Source organism: Bombus pascuorum, chromosome 10, assembly GCF_905332965.1.
Source record: "Bombus pascuorum chromosome 10, iyBomPasc1.1, whole genome shotgun sequence".
NCBI classification, from domain to species: Eukaryota; Metazoa; Arthropoda; class Insecta; order Hymenoptera; family Apidae; genus Bombus; species Bombus pascuorum.
Window position 1 is genome coordinate 11014948 of NC_083497.1, and position 13075 is coordinate 11028022.

Genomic DNA, 13075 nt, shown 5'->3' on the forward strand with positions numbered 1-13075 from the left:
AATTTTGCTAAAAGCAATCTTGTTTAAACATTGTAAAAACGAAGGAACTGAAACGTACTATTTTCATGGGCTCGGTGATTCAACATACAAAAGCCTCAAGTTTGTTTAGCGGATAGCACGAGTACAAAGTTACGAGTACTAAACGCCGAAAATGTTTTCTTAAATGACGTGACCGTAAAACCCAGTTAATCCAGGGCCTCGGGACAATTCTGCATCTCGAAACAATTGGCGTAAACGACGCGTACGACGGGTATTGAAACTAGTTTCCACCGACGGTCCTGCTCTCGCGAATAATCGTGCTCCGTAGTCGAATTCATTTTCCAATTAAGAGACTGCGATTTGCATTTGACTTCGGTCATCGATCGATCGTTGCCACTAAATTGAGGTCGTCGACGGGGATCGTCGTCGAAAAACGTGGTTAAGCGTGACTAACGATAGCTCCGACGTCGCCGTGCAATGCGTCGAACAATGTGTACTTATCGCAGCCACCGAACATCACGAATGTTCTCTTGAAACTGTGCCTCTATTTTTATGATTGTTCACCGTCGTTCTTCCATTCTTCGTCCGCGTGAAATTCTATCAGTCGCCTTTAAAAGCCAGCGAGCTCCACATTAATACATCACGGTTCTCCTCGTCATTAAAAATTTTTCTACACGTCGTATCGAACGTACCTGTTCCGATACTACGGAACCCACGGATTCTTTCTGCGGACGCGAGTCGCCAATTTGGCAATGATTTTAATTACACGTATCAATTGTACAAGCGGCAGCCTTCCAAAACACCATGCAAGAATTCCAACGCTAGACTAGCTTGAACGTTGAGACTACCGAGCCTTTGATATGTCAGGCGTAGTCGATTGGAATGAAAGTAATGCAGCGAAATAAATAAATATATTTAACACTATGTGTCTTTGTCTCGATACACTTACATATTAATATCATTGAAAATACACGTACATTTTACTAAATTAGAAAAATCGAACATTTGATACCGATGATCCTGGTTTTCGTAATTCTATTGCAACGTTGTGGTATGTAAAGGTAACACGTGTTTTCACGCAATTTTACAAGCGAGCAAATTTACACGAAACAAATAATAATAAATAATTTGACGCGCGTCGGATCCAAAGAGTTTCTCGTGCAAGGGCAAGTGGTTCGGTCGAAGAGGGTGGAAGTCGATCGGTGAAATTTCTCTCGATGCGTCTACGCGTCTGGTGTCGTAGCTGTGCCTCTGCGTTTTAACCCCCATTAGTGACCCAAAGCGTCGGTACGACTGAGGGCCGGCACTCCGTTACACGAACAACTTAATGTTATGTAAAAATAGCTGGGGTTTCCGTACGATCGCAGACACGCCGGTTCTCCGTGTATATTAATGCGGGTCGAAAGAAGAGCGAAAACGACGAGGAAAACGCACGCCAGACGAGATCCAGTCGAACCTCGAGCAGATGCTCACCGTTGGAATATCTAAATAAATCCGCGTGTCGGCCGCCCTTAAAATCCTTGAGTCGAATAAGTAATAACGTTCGCCAACCACGGGGTTAGATTCTCTCCCTTTTGCGTATTCCACCTTGCCCTTGCCTGCATAAGCGAGCGCGTCCGATTTCGGGAATTTAATTGGCCCGGGGGAATTCCGCTGCGTGGACTTACTTTACGAGGAAACTTTCGAGATATTTCGTGCCCCGGGAGACCAGAGAATGCATACTTTTCTTCTTCTTTTCTATCGCGAGTTTCGGAGATGGCGAGAGAGAAAGTAGGTACGAGCAACCGCGATGAGATATACTCTTTTCCTCCTTGGCAAGATTTAATCAGTTTTGCCGTCGGACTCGCGCTAGATCTAGCCGGATTATGAAATCGTTGAAACAGGTAGCCAAGTTTCGTTATTCGCTTTTTTCCCCAAATCTTACGAAGTTTAGGAAGAATTAGGAAAATGATCGAGGAACATTGCTTGGGATTGTCGGACGCGCGGTTATCAAAGTGTTTGAACTCTCTTACAATTGGATTTCTGGTATCCCAATGTAGCCTCTGTTTCGATAGGTAGATACCTTTGAGGCTTTAAGAAAATTGAACGGAGAGATTCTGTCACGTTCTACTAAAATTTGAGAAATTTTTTGACGATAGAGAAATACTATTTGATTTGCAAATGGACGCGACGGTGTTAACTCGATCGTATTCCTTACGGAAGTATTTATTAAACGTACACAATTATTTTCCTTTATACGCTTTGTCGAATTTCGTCTTTAATATCTTCTTTAATAAAAAAAGTTGTAAAGTAAATGTAAAGCGGTAAAAGTTAGGAAAGTAAAAAAGTTAGTAAATCAGTAAAATATCTGGCTTTAATCAAAATTTGTAGAAGCAGGAAATTGTAAGATTATGTCACAAGGGGCGAAAATTTACTCCATAAATGTATCTTAAGTTAAGACGAGGCAAATTCTCACTCGCCTTTCAGCCTTAAGTTGAAGATGAAATTCTAAAGACTTCGTTACCTATAAAAAAATACCTGAAATTCTACTAATTTAAATTTCTGTTGCATAAATGTAAACTAGAGAGAAGATCGCTTTAAGGTAAGGTATGGTGTTGTTGATTCAGAACGGGTTTATTGCTTGATTAATCGTATCTGTTCTTAGAGAGCAATTAGGTGATAGTAATCGCCGGCTTTAAGCAGTTTTCGTACATAGATTAACACGGGCGTTGTACGCGTGTGCAAACATACGAGAGGCCGTCGGGTTCATCGCAACGACAGGACGATTTACGAGGTTTCACAGGCTCGCCTGTCGGCCAGATAGAGCGAATGTGTCAATTACGATAAAGCTCATCGGCGATCGATGTATCTGATGAAATTATTTAGACGCCCGCTGTCAAGCAACGACGCGAACCTATCCCGGTTCGCCGCGATATTACGCAGCTGAGCACTATTGTGTCGCAAATACAATTACTCCACCTATAAATGTCCACTATTGTAGTCTAGTTATTGCTTTATTTATATACGCGGTATATAATTAAATGAAACTGCTGAGAGGCCGAAAAGAACAAAAATACAGCTAAGAATCTAGAGAGACTGATAAAAATATTTCGATACTTACCGTAGTAAATGTTAGTAAAATTTGAATATGGATATTACGTGCGCTAGATAAAACATTTTGAAATTTTACTAGCACCGTAATGAGACACAATAAAAAAAAAAATGAGTCATAATCGTGTGATAAAACTTGAAATCGATTTGGAAGTGTATACAAAAGTTAGAAATTATTTACTGTAAATACGTATATAGTAAAAAATTAGTATACTTTAGCGAGCAACTGTATATATAAAAATATGTATATCACTTTGCAATGTTACGTATAAGGGACGATATGTCTTCCTTAAAAGATACTGTCTTCTTCCATAGTTGATCAATGTACACACGTGGAAGAATAATTATCGAACGTGATAGTTGTTATTAATAAAATTTATTCTAAATATGATATCGTACAAGTGTAAAATTAAATACTATGTCGCGCACGTTATTATTGCATTTGCGATGAGTTAGCGTAGTGTTTGATCTTCTATCTTCTTTGACTAATCGTTTCTCTTAGCGCTGTGTCATCTTCTTATCTTCGTCAAATGGAAAGAAAACTTTTTCGAGGAACTTCCTTACGGGACTTTATTATAGTATTGCGAAAGAAGTTGGCAAATTTACCATATAATTGCATAATCTCTTGTAGTGCATCCTCCTTGTCGTTTGTTCTTCGAACTCCAAGTTCTTCTTTAACGTCCGTCTCTTTAACGTTTCACTTTATCTTGCAATTTATCGCGGGTAGTTCATTCTTAGTGAACTTGTCAACTTCTTCGGCTTCTCGCAACTTTCTCTTCCACCTTCACTTTTTACCTCTCGCTTTCTCCTCTCGCTCATTATCCGCATAAACATTTATCTTCTCTTCGAGCATCCTCAGCTTGTCCTCGTTTGATAAATTACAGCTGTTTGGATTATTCCTCGTGTAATCCTTAACACTGCAATTTTTCCTTTGCGTCTTATCCACATCGTTTATTTTCTTATCGATCTCGGTCAATTTTTCGTACAGCTCTTTGTCTTTCGATGATTTCCTCATATCTTCACCGAAAGCAACTTCTTCCAGTTGTTGTTCGTTCTTCTTTTTCCAAGCTTGTCGCTTATTGAGCAGCAATATCTCATCTTCTAGTTGATCCTTGCCTGTTATCGGTTCTTCTTCTTCCATCGAGTCTGATACAAAGATGCGTGTAATAAATGCAATAAAATACATTGACAAATACACTTTTCGAAATGACGATTAAATGATCGTCGTTTCGATCGATTCTGTTGCATCGATCAAGCAAACCAGAGCAAAGAAATCCTACAGGTTTTATTAAGTATTTTACTCATACGTAACTGCGATAAAGATTGACTTTTAATCTTGTTCGTCCCTAAATCCTGTAATTTTTTAACTTTGTACGTGTAAATTTCACAAGAAGAGGATTTTTAATGTTTTAAAAAAATATTTTCTATAAAATCGATCCTCTAATAATTTCCAATAGCATACTTACATACTTTATTAAAATGTAGATTCTATAATACCCGATAAAAAGATAACTTTACGAATTTATGAGTTCTATCAATCTTTGCAAGGTTACCTTTGTCTTCTTCGCTAAAATCCTTTCGTTCTTGAGACTGGACGTTAGCAAGAGATTTTGATGTATCTCCTTCAAGTATAGTTCTTCCTTTCTGATTCTTTGTGTTATCTTTTTTCAAATCGTTTGTCACCTTTTCTTTCCAAGATCGAGCACTGTACTTATGTGAAAATAAAATCACAATAATACAAGTTATTTAACGTTTCGCTAATTATTGAACCGCGGGTGTTTACGCAATTATGGCAAATTTCATTCTTTCGACGTTGTATCTCGTTTCGTTCCTTTTACTTTTGGCATGCAAAATAAATGGAAATTTAATTCAAAAGAAACATATTAATTCCGAAAGTAAAAATATCTATAGCCAAATTACCAACATATTTTCAGTTTAATCTATCGAATATAAATTAATCACGATATTGAGCGCGATACTGATGACAAAAGGTTGAAGCCGCAAAACTGCACAGCATGTCTCTCACGAATAAATCTCCATTTCATTTCTCTGATTACGTTCGTAAAACTATAGAATTGCATAATCATCCACGATCTGCCAATTATGTCTTATCGATGTGACACATACTTTTTATCATCCTTGTCTTTGAGCTTTCCCTCTTTCTTAACCACTCGTATACCGTCCGCATTCGATTCCACGTTCACCATATCCATAGAATCGTAAATTAAAGGTTCCTCGTATCCTGAATCGAAAGAATCCCAAAAGGCTTTGCCCAGATATTCACGTTTTTGACGCAGAGCTGCAGCTTTATGCATAGTGTCCTTATGTCGCGACTGATCAATAGTACTTGCACCTTTGCGATGCCTACCGTGCTTCCTTTTCCGGTTTTTACGCTTTCTTGGCATTTTATTATGCTTTGTATGTTTATGCAAGCTCCTGGTTAGTCTTTTCCCTTTATGAGCACTGTCAATTCTGTCTAAAGCGTACAAAGAATGTTTATAGATAGAAATAATCGACATTGAATCGTATAATCGTCGCAAAGTTACGAGATTTACTTTCTTGAAAAAGTTGTTCGTTCGCGAGCAAGTTCGTGCTGCTCAGTTTCAAGAGATTCGGCGCGTTCATTAAAGGCGAAAAACTATCTGGCCTCGTCGAATAACTTGCATTACTCGCGTTACTCATTCCTACTTGATACTGAGGAATGCTTTTCCCACCTTTCCCTTCTGCTATTCCATTTGCAGATTTCCCGTTTTTTTCAGCTTCTTCTTTCACTTCAATATATTCCAGCATCAAATCTAGCTGCTTCGCCTGAAACAATGGACAAACTAGCCATATAACGGTGAAAATTTCGAGTTTTCCAACGTATTCCAAAAATTCCAACGTATAAAAAGACTTTCAATCATAAAAAAACATTTTTTCCCGTAAAATCGATACATCAACGACCACTTCTTCCATATTTCTCTGAGATCTAAGTCATTTTTTAAAGCTAATAAACTCGATTGCGTCGAGAAAGATGCAATAGGGTTAAGAATAGCGTAGAGTAGCGATGGGCATTCGATTCTCAGTCGAGTGAGACGCCAGAGTTAAGAGTCTAACCAGATACTCCTGAATTGATTTAATTTTCGTCTTATCCTCTTCCGCTAGACCACTGTATTCCTTTATCAGACTTTTTATCAATCGAATCTTTGCGTACAATTCGCTAATCTCAGCTTCGAGTTGCTCGTTTGGGAAACTTTGAAAGAGGAACTTGTCCCGTGGAAAATGATCTTTATCTTGCTCGTGTATCAATGGTAACGCTGGTGGCTGAAACAAAGTTCGATCGAGAATGTTGGATATAAACGAGCGTTTGACATGAAATATTTAACTTGTAAAGTCAGATCCGAATAGAATACGCGTTACTTGTTCTAATAAATTTGTTTGCGGATTCACTTCTAACATCCAGTCCAAGAACTCGAGCAAATCGGATGGCAGAGAAATGCAAGTCTTTCTCTGAACCTCGTCGAAGATCAGTCGATTAAGAAGCAACATGATCCTATTCAACAACTCTTGCGTATGTTTGATCTGTCAGAGTAAAACGCATAAAGCGTTTGCAAGGTGTTACAGGGAATTATTACAAGAATATTAGGAATCTACCTCGTCGTCGTTGTTGGTCTGACGATACGATTTGTCAGCTGCCATGGTGTCTCTAGTTTTGTGTTTGTGATAAAGACCTGGGCCTAACGATACCTTGAGGTCCTCGTTCTTTTGTATCTGACGATTTCATGGAAATATAATAAGTAGACTGCGCGTGTCTATTGCGGTAGAAAATATTGAATACCTGGTCGAAAATTTGTTCCACGATCTTTGCAGCAAGTTCACCGTGAAGAGCCGAATCCATCTGCGATTCGTCCTCCACGTTATCAGCTACCAAAAGCGTGGAGAATTTTTTCCTCTGGATATCGTTGTCCAAATTCATCGTCTAAAATGTTATCGACGAGCCTTTTTTTTTTAATTAAATTACACGCTATGTCTTGTTATATCGTTCGTACTTAAAAAGAAATCTCACTCCATTACTTACATCTTCTTCCTTAATTCTATCGTGATGTTTCTCTCCTTCGTTATGAGCTTTCTCTTCGTCCTGTGTAATCTTGCTTTTTTTAATGTTAGTATGACGATTTCCATTCTTCGACGTACCTTTCTTATGTTTTTTACCACGTTTCTTTGTTGCCATCTTTTTGTTCTTGCGATGTCTTCGTTTTCTGCGATTCTTATTCGACTTAGCGGCATGGCCTTCCTTTTTCTTCTTTTTTAACGCTTTCCCATAACTCTTCTTCTTAACGGCATGTTTTTTTCTTTTTGAATCTGCGTTTTTAACAATGCCGCCGTAATCGCCCTCGTCATCGTCCAGATAGTCATACTCTTCGACATCCTTCGAGTTAAATAGCTCGTGATTCTCATCATCTGTGTCATCGTACGAGTTTAATAGCTGAAAATTGTCGCTCGTCTTTTCTTTATCGCTCGAATATAGATCATAGTCCATTCTCTCGGAATCGCGATTACGTCGATCCTCGTCATCGTCATACGTATCATAAAGAGTCCCAACTTCCCTTTTCGTTCTTCTATCATCTTGAAATAATTGTTGAATATCTAAAGGCGGATGGGTAACGAGAGCAACCTTGGAATCTTCGGTCTTTAACGTCGTTCCATTTTCAATCGGAGCCCTATCGATGAAACCATTAACCGGACTCTTTTCATATTTCGTTGTACTAGATTCAATATATGCAAGCGTGTTCGAATCGACGGTTTTCAAGCTTCTGCTGAGTCTGACCCTTATGTCTTTGTCGAAATCGTCGATCCATTCCAGGGGCTCGACAAAAGATTCATGCAGGTCCTTAGAGCTAACGATCGTCTGTTTCACGCGATCTATATTTTGGACGTGTTCCCATCCACGTGGAACCTGTGATTCCAGATATTTACGGTTCTCGTAAGGAGAACGCGAATCTGTGTCAATATATTGCTTCTGGCCCGTTAATGACCAGCTCACGGCATCTTTTCCTTTTGCCCCGCCGTTTCTCACTCCGCTCACCTGTGATTCAAGGTTTATAGAGCGAAAGAAAGTAAGTCGGGCCAATAATTTATTGGAAATGCTTAGATTTTACTCGTTTTTTACCTTTTGTGTTTGCCATTCACCGGTCGTTCCGATAGCGCTAGGTCCTCGTAATTTTTCTCCGGTACTGTTACTTTGCTCCGACCCGCCTTTAAACATATCGTCTGTGCTTTTAAGAGCAAAATAATTACTTCGAGAAACGTTCGCGGCGTGGCTTTCGCGCCGGCCAGATGATACGGCTGGATACGTTCTTTCGCCAATTTCGGATTTCCCTGATCCAGTGTAAACGAGCAAAAGAGGCGATAAGTTGGGGCTGGAAACTAAACGGCAAAATCGAACATAATCGACGTAAGTCGCGTCGATTCTATGCGATGGAATTTGATTCAACGTTTACCGAATGTTTTAGTTGGATCATTGTAGACTTGCGGAGGCTCGACTTGATCTTTAAACGGTTCGCCCGCTACTCTATCGATGGAATCTACTTTGTCGTAAGATTCGTGATACATCCTCTGATCTCCCTTTATTCGAGGTTTTACTTTTGTCTCGTCCTCGTTCCAGTCGTATATTTTTTTTAACTCTTCGTACAGTGGTTCCACGTTGTCAGGCGCTATTTCTTTTCTAGCGGACACGCGAATGAAATATTTATAACAGAGAATACTATGCAGAACGAATGCTGTAACGAAGCGTTCGGACGACTAAAATCAAAGCTAAACGATACCGAGACGAAGAAATTTCTACGGCCAATTAGAATAACATACTTTTCATCCAGATATTGGATATCATCGCAGAAATCGTCGATTGCTCCGGGATCCGAATTTGTATCCACTCTGAGAATATACTTTGCCGGATTTAGTATGATTTCGTTATTCGTGTCAGCGTCTAAAAACTTGTCTTCGTTTCCCTCCACCGGTTCGTTTAACCTATCCACATACTAAGATCACTATTTGAGCTTAAAAGTTTCTCGCGTAGCTATACCACGATCACGCAGGTCAGTGTCATTTATTTGATAGATTGTACTATTTTTCGTTCGAGAATTTACCGCTGACCTCTCGCGACTAATGCTGTTCACGTTGTCTTCACCTTGATCCCAGTCGTTGGTTGCTGGAGGATCCTTCCTCTTCCGCCAACTTTGCTTTCGTCGATAACGTCGCCGCTGATTTCTTCGTTACGTTCCTTTCTATTCCAGCCGGATTAAGGAATTGCTGTATCGGAATGTTGCCCGTTTTTTCCTTCTGTTTCATCTCCTTCCGTATCGCCTCGTCTTGCTCGTCCTTGATTTCCGTCATAGGTGGTTTACATTTTTTTTTGCTCTCCTCGTCTCCAACTACGACATGACGAAAAGAGACATGAGCTCTCGCGCGACTATGGGTACAGCGAATGCGTGCTCTGTGACGAATAAAACATCTGAAATGTATGTAGGTAAACGCTACGTAAAAATCTGTTATTAGACACTTTTAGCTTGTATCTCTTTGTATTTATAAAAATACAACAAATATATTATATATAAAAAAAAAAATATCTGTGAAATATTTAAGAAAGTGGCAAAGATTTACATATATTTGATATTAAAATTGTATTAAGAAAGTGCAGTTTGTTATATAAAACTTCTGACAACATATTCAATTTAAAAATTGTCCCTCCGTGAACATGAAAAGTTCGATTTACTATATTCTTCTGCTGAGATCTTCGTGTTTAATTGCTGCGACGTATTCGTCAAAACACGCATTCACCTTAACTCATGGCCTAACCTGGTGATATCGAATCGATGATTTGAGTGGATTATTGGAAATCTGTCGAAACTTTACTACATAAGATTTTAGCAGTTTTGTCGTTAGTTTTTCGATGGGGAAGTGCACGCGTGATTACCAGGTCCCGCGTCGAATTCGATGGCGCTCTTGTCTTGATAATTGTTTTTACTTCGCTGTTGCTCGCTTGTCGGTGACAAGGATTCGTGATCCTGCTGCTCGAGGTTGCTATCGTAATCGTAGTATTCGATTACACTTGGATTACGTCTTTTTCTCTGTCGAGGTTTTTTCTTTTTGTCGATTTTCTCTTTAATCAACAGATTCACTTTATCTTTCTTTCTGTCGCTGTACGCGGCTCGTTCTTTCCTTCGCGTTGCTGCGTCGCTCTTCTCTGAAAATAATCCATAAACGTTTAATTCCTGTTTTTCTTCCTCTAGTATCGATTTCCTTTTCAATTAAACAGCGTTAGATACTTCTCGGTCGATCTACGTTCAATCATTTGGCTCGTTACAGGAGGTTGTGTAAATATTACGGAAAAATCGTAATTAAATCAACGTACGTGTTATTTTGTCGTATAAATAAATGTTAAAGAAGTTTATAGTTTATCAACCTTTTCAAACTTTCTTTGAAACTTGGCAAAAAATAGAAACTAAGCGAAAAAATAAATATACGCGACGACAAAAGTACAAAACAAAACCTCGACAACAGTTTTACCTGCAGCAGCCTGATGTTGATTTTCCTCTTCCTCTTTGTCACTGTAATTCACATCGGTATCTTCGACATCGTCGTTAGAGTACTCCATATACTGCAATATTCTTCTCTGACCATATTTATCATTCATTATCCTATCATCTATTCCATTGGTCATTATGAATATTTCTCTATATTTCTTATTTCTTCCTTCTTTATTCTCTCGGTTCGGCTCTGCCTCCTTATTAGATCCCTGAACGGAGTCTCCCTTCTCTTTATTATCGTTAAACCGCCCCTCTGCGTTCGTAAATTTATCCTTTCCGCCTAGGTCATTACATTTCTCAGCTGCACCGTGATCGACGTTCATAGCCATCTGATTACGAGCTGCCTCTCCGAACCAGTTTCGAGTTCCTTCTTCGTTGACGCCGCTTTGTTCCGATCCTTTGTCGAGGTCTGCAGAGTTCTCAAGTCGTTTCTCATCCACGTTCCTTTCTTTCATCGTGTTCGTAGACGCGGGCGTGTCTTCGTATGGCACTTCCTTAAGTTTATTCTTCCGAAAATCAAGCACCACGCTACCAACCGGAACTTCGTCGTTTCTCGCCTCTGCATCTCGTTTATTCGCACCTTCGACAGGCTTATCGACCTGTGACTTGTGTAACTTCATGTTGTAAAGCATCGAAACCGATTTTCCAGCTTTCTGTTCGTCCTCCACGATCGTCTTCTTCTTCACGTCAACTATATTCAACACAAACGGCGATTGACCACCGTTCGCTAATTTTTTATCGCCATCCGCGTTACTGAACTCGATCAGATTCTTGTTTTCTGACTTGACCAGGATATTAATATTTCCTGAATCTTTGGCAGACCTCTTCACCTGCGGAGACAATTCTTCGTGCTCGTCGTCGGTTTCTTCGACTTCTTTTGTTCGTTCGCTGTTTTCGCGCAAATGCCTCTGAGGTTCAAAGACTTTGATCACCTGTTCTCCCTTGCTCGAGCCGACATTTTCTTGATTCGAGGTTTCGGTAGACGAAGCAGCCTGCAGTTCATTCGTCGTGGATTCGAAGGTTTGCAAAGAATTTCCCTCGGGACTTTCACCCTTTTCTTTGTTCTTCATCAACTTGTTTTCCATCGCGTTCTGATTTTCCCGCGATAGATCCGATTGTTCGCAATTTCCGCCTGTTTCCGTGTTTTTACTCTCACCCATGGCCGCCTTTGAGACGTCGGAAGCCGCGGTATCTGTCGGATTATTCGTTAATTCGCTCTCACGTTCGAAAGCGTTCCTTGCTTGCAAATCATTCGACAAAGATTCTATTTTAACGGAAGCATCCGCGTCGCCGCAGCCAGATGTCTTTGATATTTTTATGGAATTTTTCTCATCAGCTGCCGACTTGTTTCCATCCTGAGCTTCGTTTAAATGACGTTTCTCATCTGACGGCGTTCCTTTGCTACGTCTTTTACGGTCATGAAGCTCTTTTAGCGTGTCCTCTTCAAGGTACGGGTCCCCAAACCCCGCTCTATGAAAGAGTTTCGGGTTACCATCGTCGTTATTAACTCCAGTCCTCTTCGTTCTCCACACTTTCAGATGAGCATTCTTCTCATCAAGATCCTCGGTGCTTGGCTCACGCTTTTTTAAATTCAACCTTTCTGCTCCTAGATTTTCCCACCAGCCGAAGTTTCCTGAAAGGATGCAACATTTTAAGCTAACTTTCATTCTACCTGCTTCTCAAGCACGTGTTTATTAAATTAAAACGCTTTTTTTATACTTTCGTCGTCGTTTTCACTTTTTTCGTAATTGTTTCTTCCAGCAGCAGTTCGCTTCTTCTGTTCCTGCTTGTTACTCTGCTTTTCTTTAACACTCCAAGTATCCAAATTTTTGGAATTCTCGCGCCGTTTTTTCTCAGTCTCGTTCAGGCTCTTTTTTAGTTCTAATATCGTTTCTCTGAGAGATTCCAGCGACGTCGCCTCGTTCTTCTTCGTTTCGGCTCGTTGATTTCTCACGATCAACGCGCTACCCATTTCCTTGTTTGCTTCTTTGTCACCGTCCAAAGAATCTATTTAATTTTTTATCGTTTCAGTTGTTCAAAGTCAAAATCGATAGTAGGTCATCCTGAAAATTGTCGTAGCTTCTGCCGTGTCTCGTTTTAATCAGTCAGCTATCTTTCACGAGTGTACTCGTCACGAGGAAATGACAATGTTTTATATGACGATCCCTGACAGTAATAAAATTAAAAAACTAAAACCATCGCTTACTTTTGCTACACATTTTAGGTACACACTTTCCAAAGAGGTCGCAACTTAGTTACAACTTAACGTTACACATTTTTGTTTAAAACAGTGACTGGTTGATTTTTAGCCGATGAGCAAATTTTAAATAAAAACATTAAAACTCTACATTCAAATTCACATTCGCGTTCTCTCAGCTTGAACGTCTTAAACCTGTGGAACCTTTCAGGATAACCAAATACATCGAAATTAGATCGTACTA

The 13075-nt window shown here is 39.7% G+C and overlaps 2 protein-coding genes and 1 pseudogene across 2 annotated transcripts; all 3 read right to left on the reverse strand.

The window, feature by feature from the left end:
* Nucleotides 1-6093: 6093 nt before the first annotated feature.
* Nucleotides 6094-8316, reverse strand: LOC132911402 (uncharacterized; annotated as a pseudogene).
* Nucleotides 8317-8538: 222 nt separating this feature from the next.
* LOC132911124 (uncharacterized) lies at nt 8539-9511 on the reverse strand. The gene is made up of 3 exons (XM_060967523.1): nt 9236-9511; nt 8914-9075; nt 8539-8773 (listed from the first exon to the last, which is right to left on the reverse strand). The coding sequence occupies exons 1-3, from the start codon at nt 9439-9441 to the stop codon at nt 8539-8541; spliced, it is 603 nt and encodes a 200-aa protein (XP_060823506.1). The 5' UTR covers nt 9442-9511.
* An 8-nt stretch (nt 9512-9519) lies between these two features.
* On the reverse strand, nt 9520-12782 carry LOC132911123 (myosin-11-like). Its single transcript, XM_060967522.1, has 3 exons — nt 12354-12782; nt 10615-12267; nt 9520-10291 (listed from the first exon to the last, which is right to left on the reverse strand). The coding sequence occupies exons 1-3, from the start codon at nt 12604-12606 to the stop codon at nt 9987-9989; spliced, it is 2211 nt and encodes a 736-aa protein (XP_060823505.1). The 5' UTR covers nt 12607-12782; the 3' UTR covers nt 9520-9986.
* Nucleotides 12783-13075: the final 293 nt, after the last annotated feature.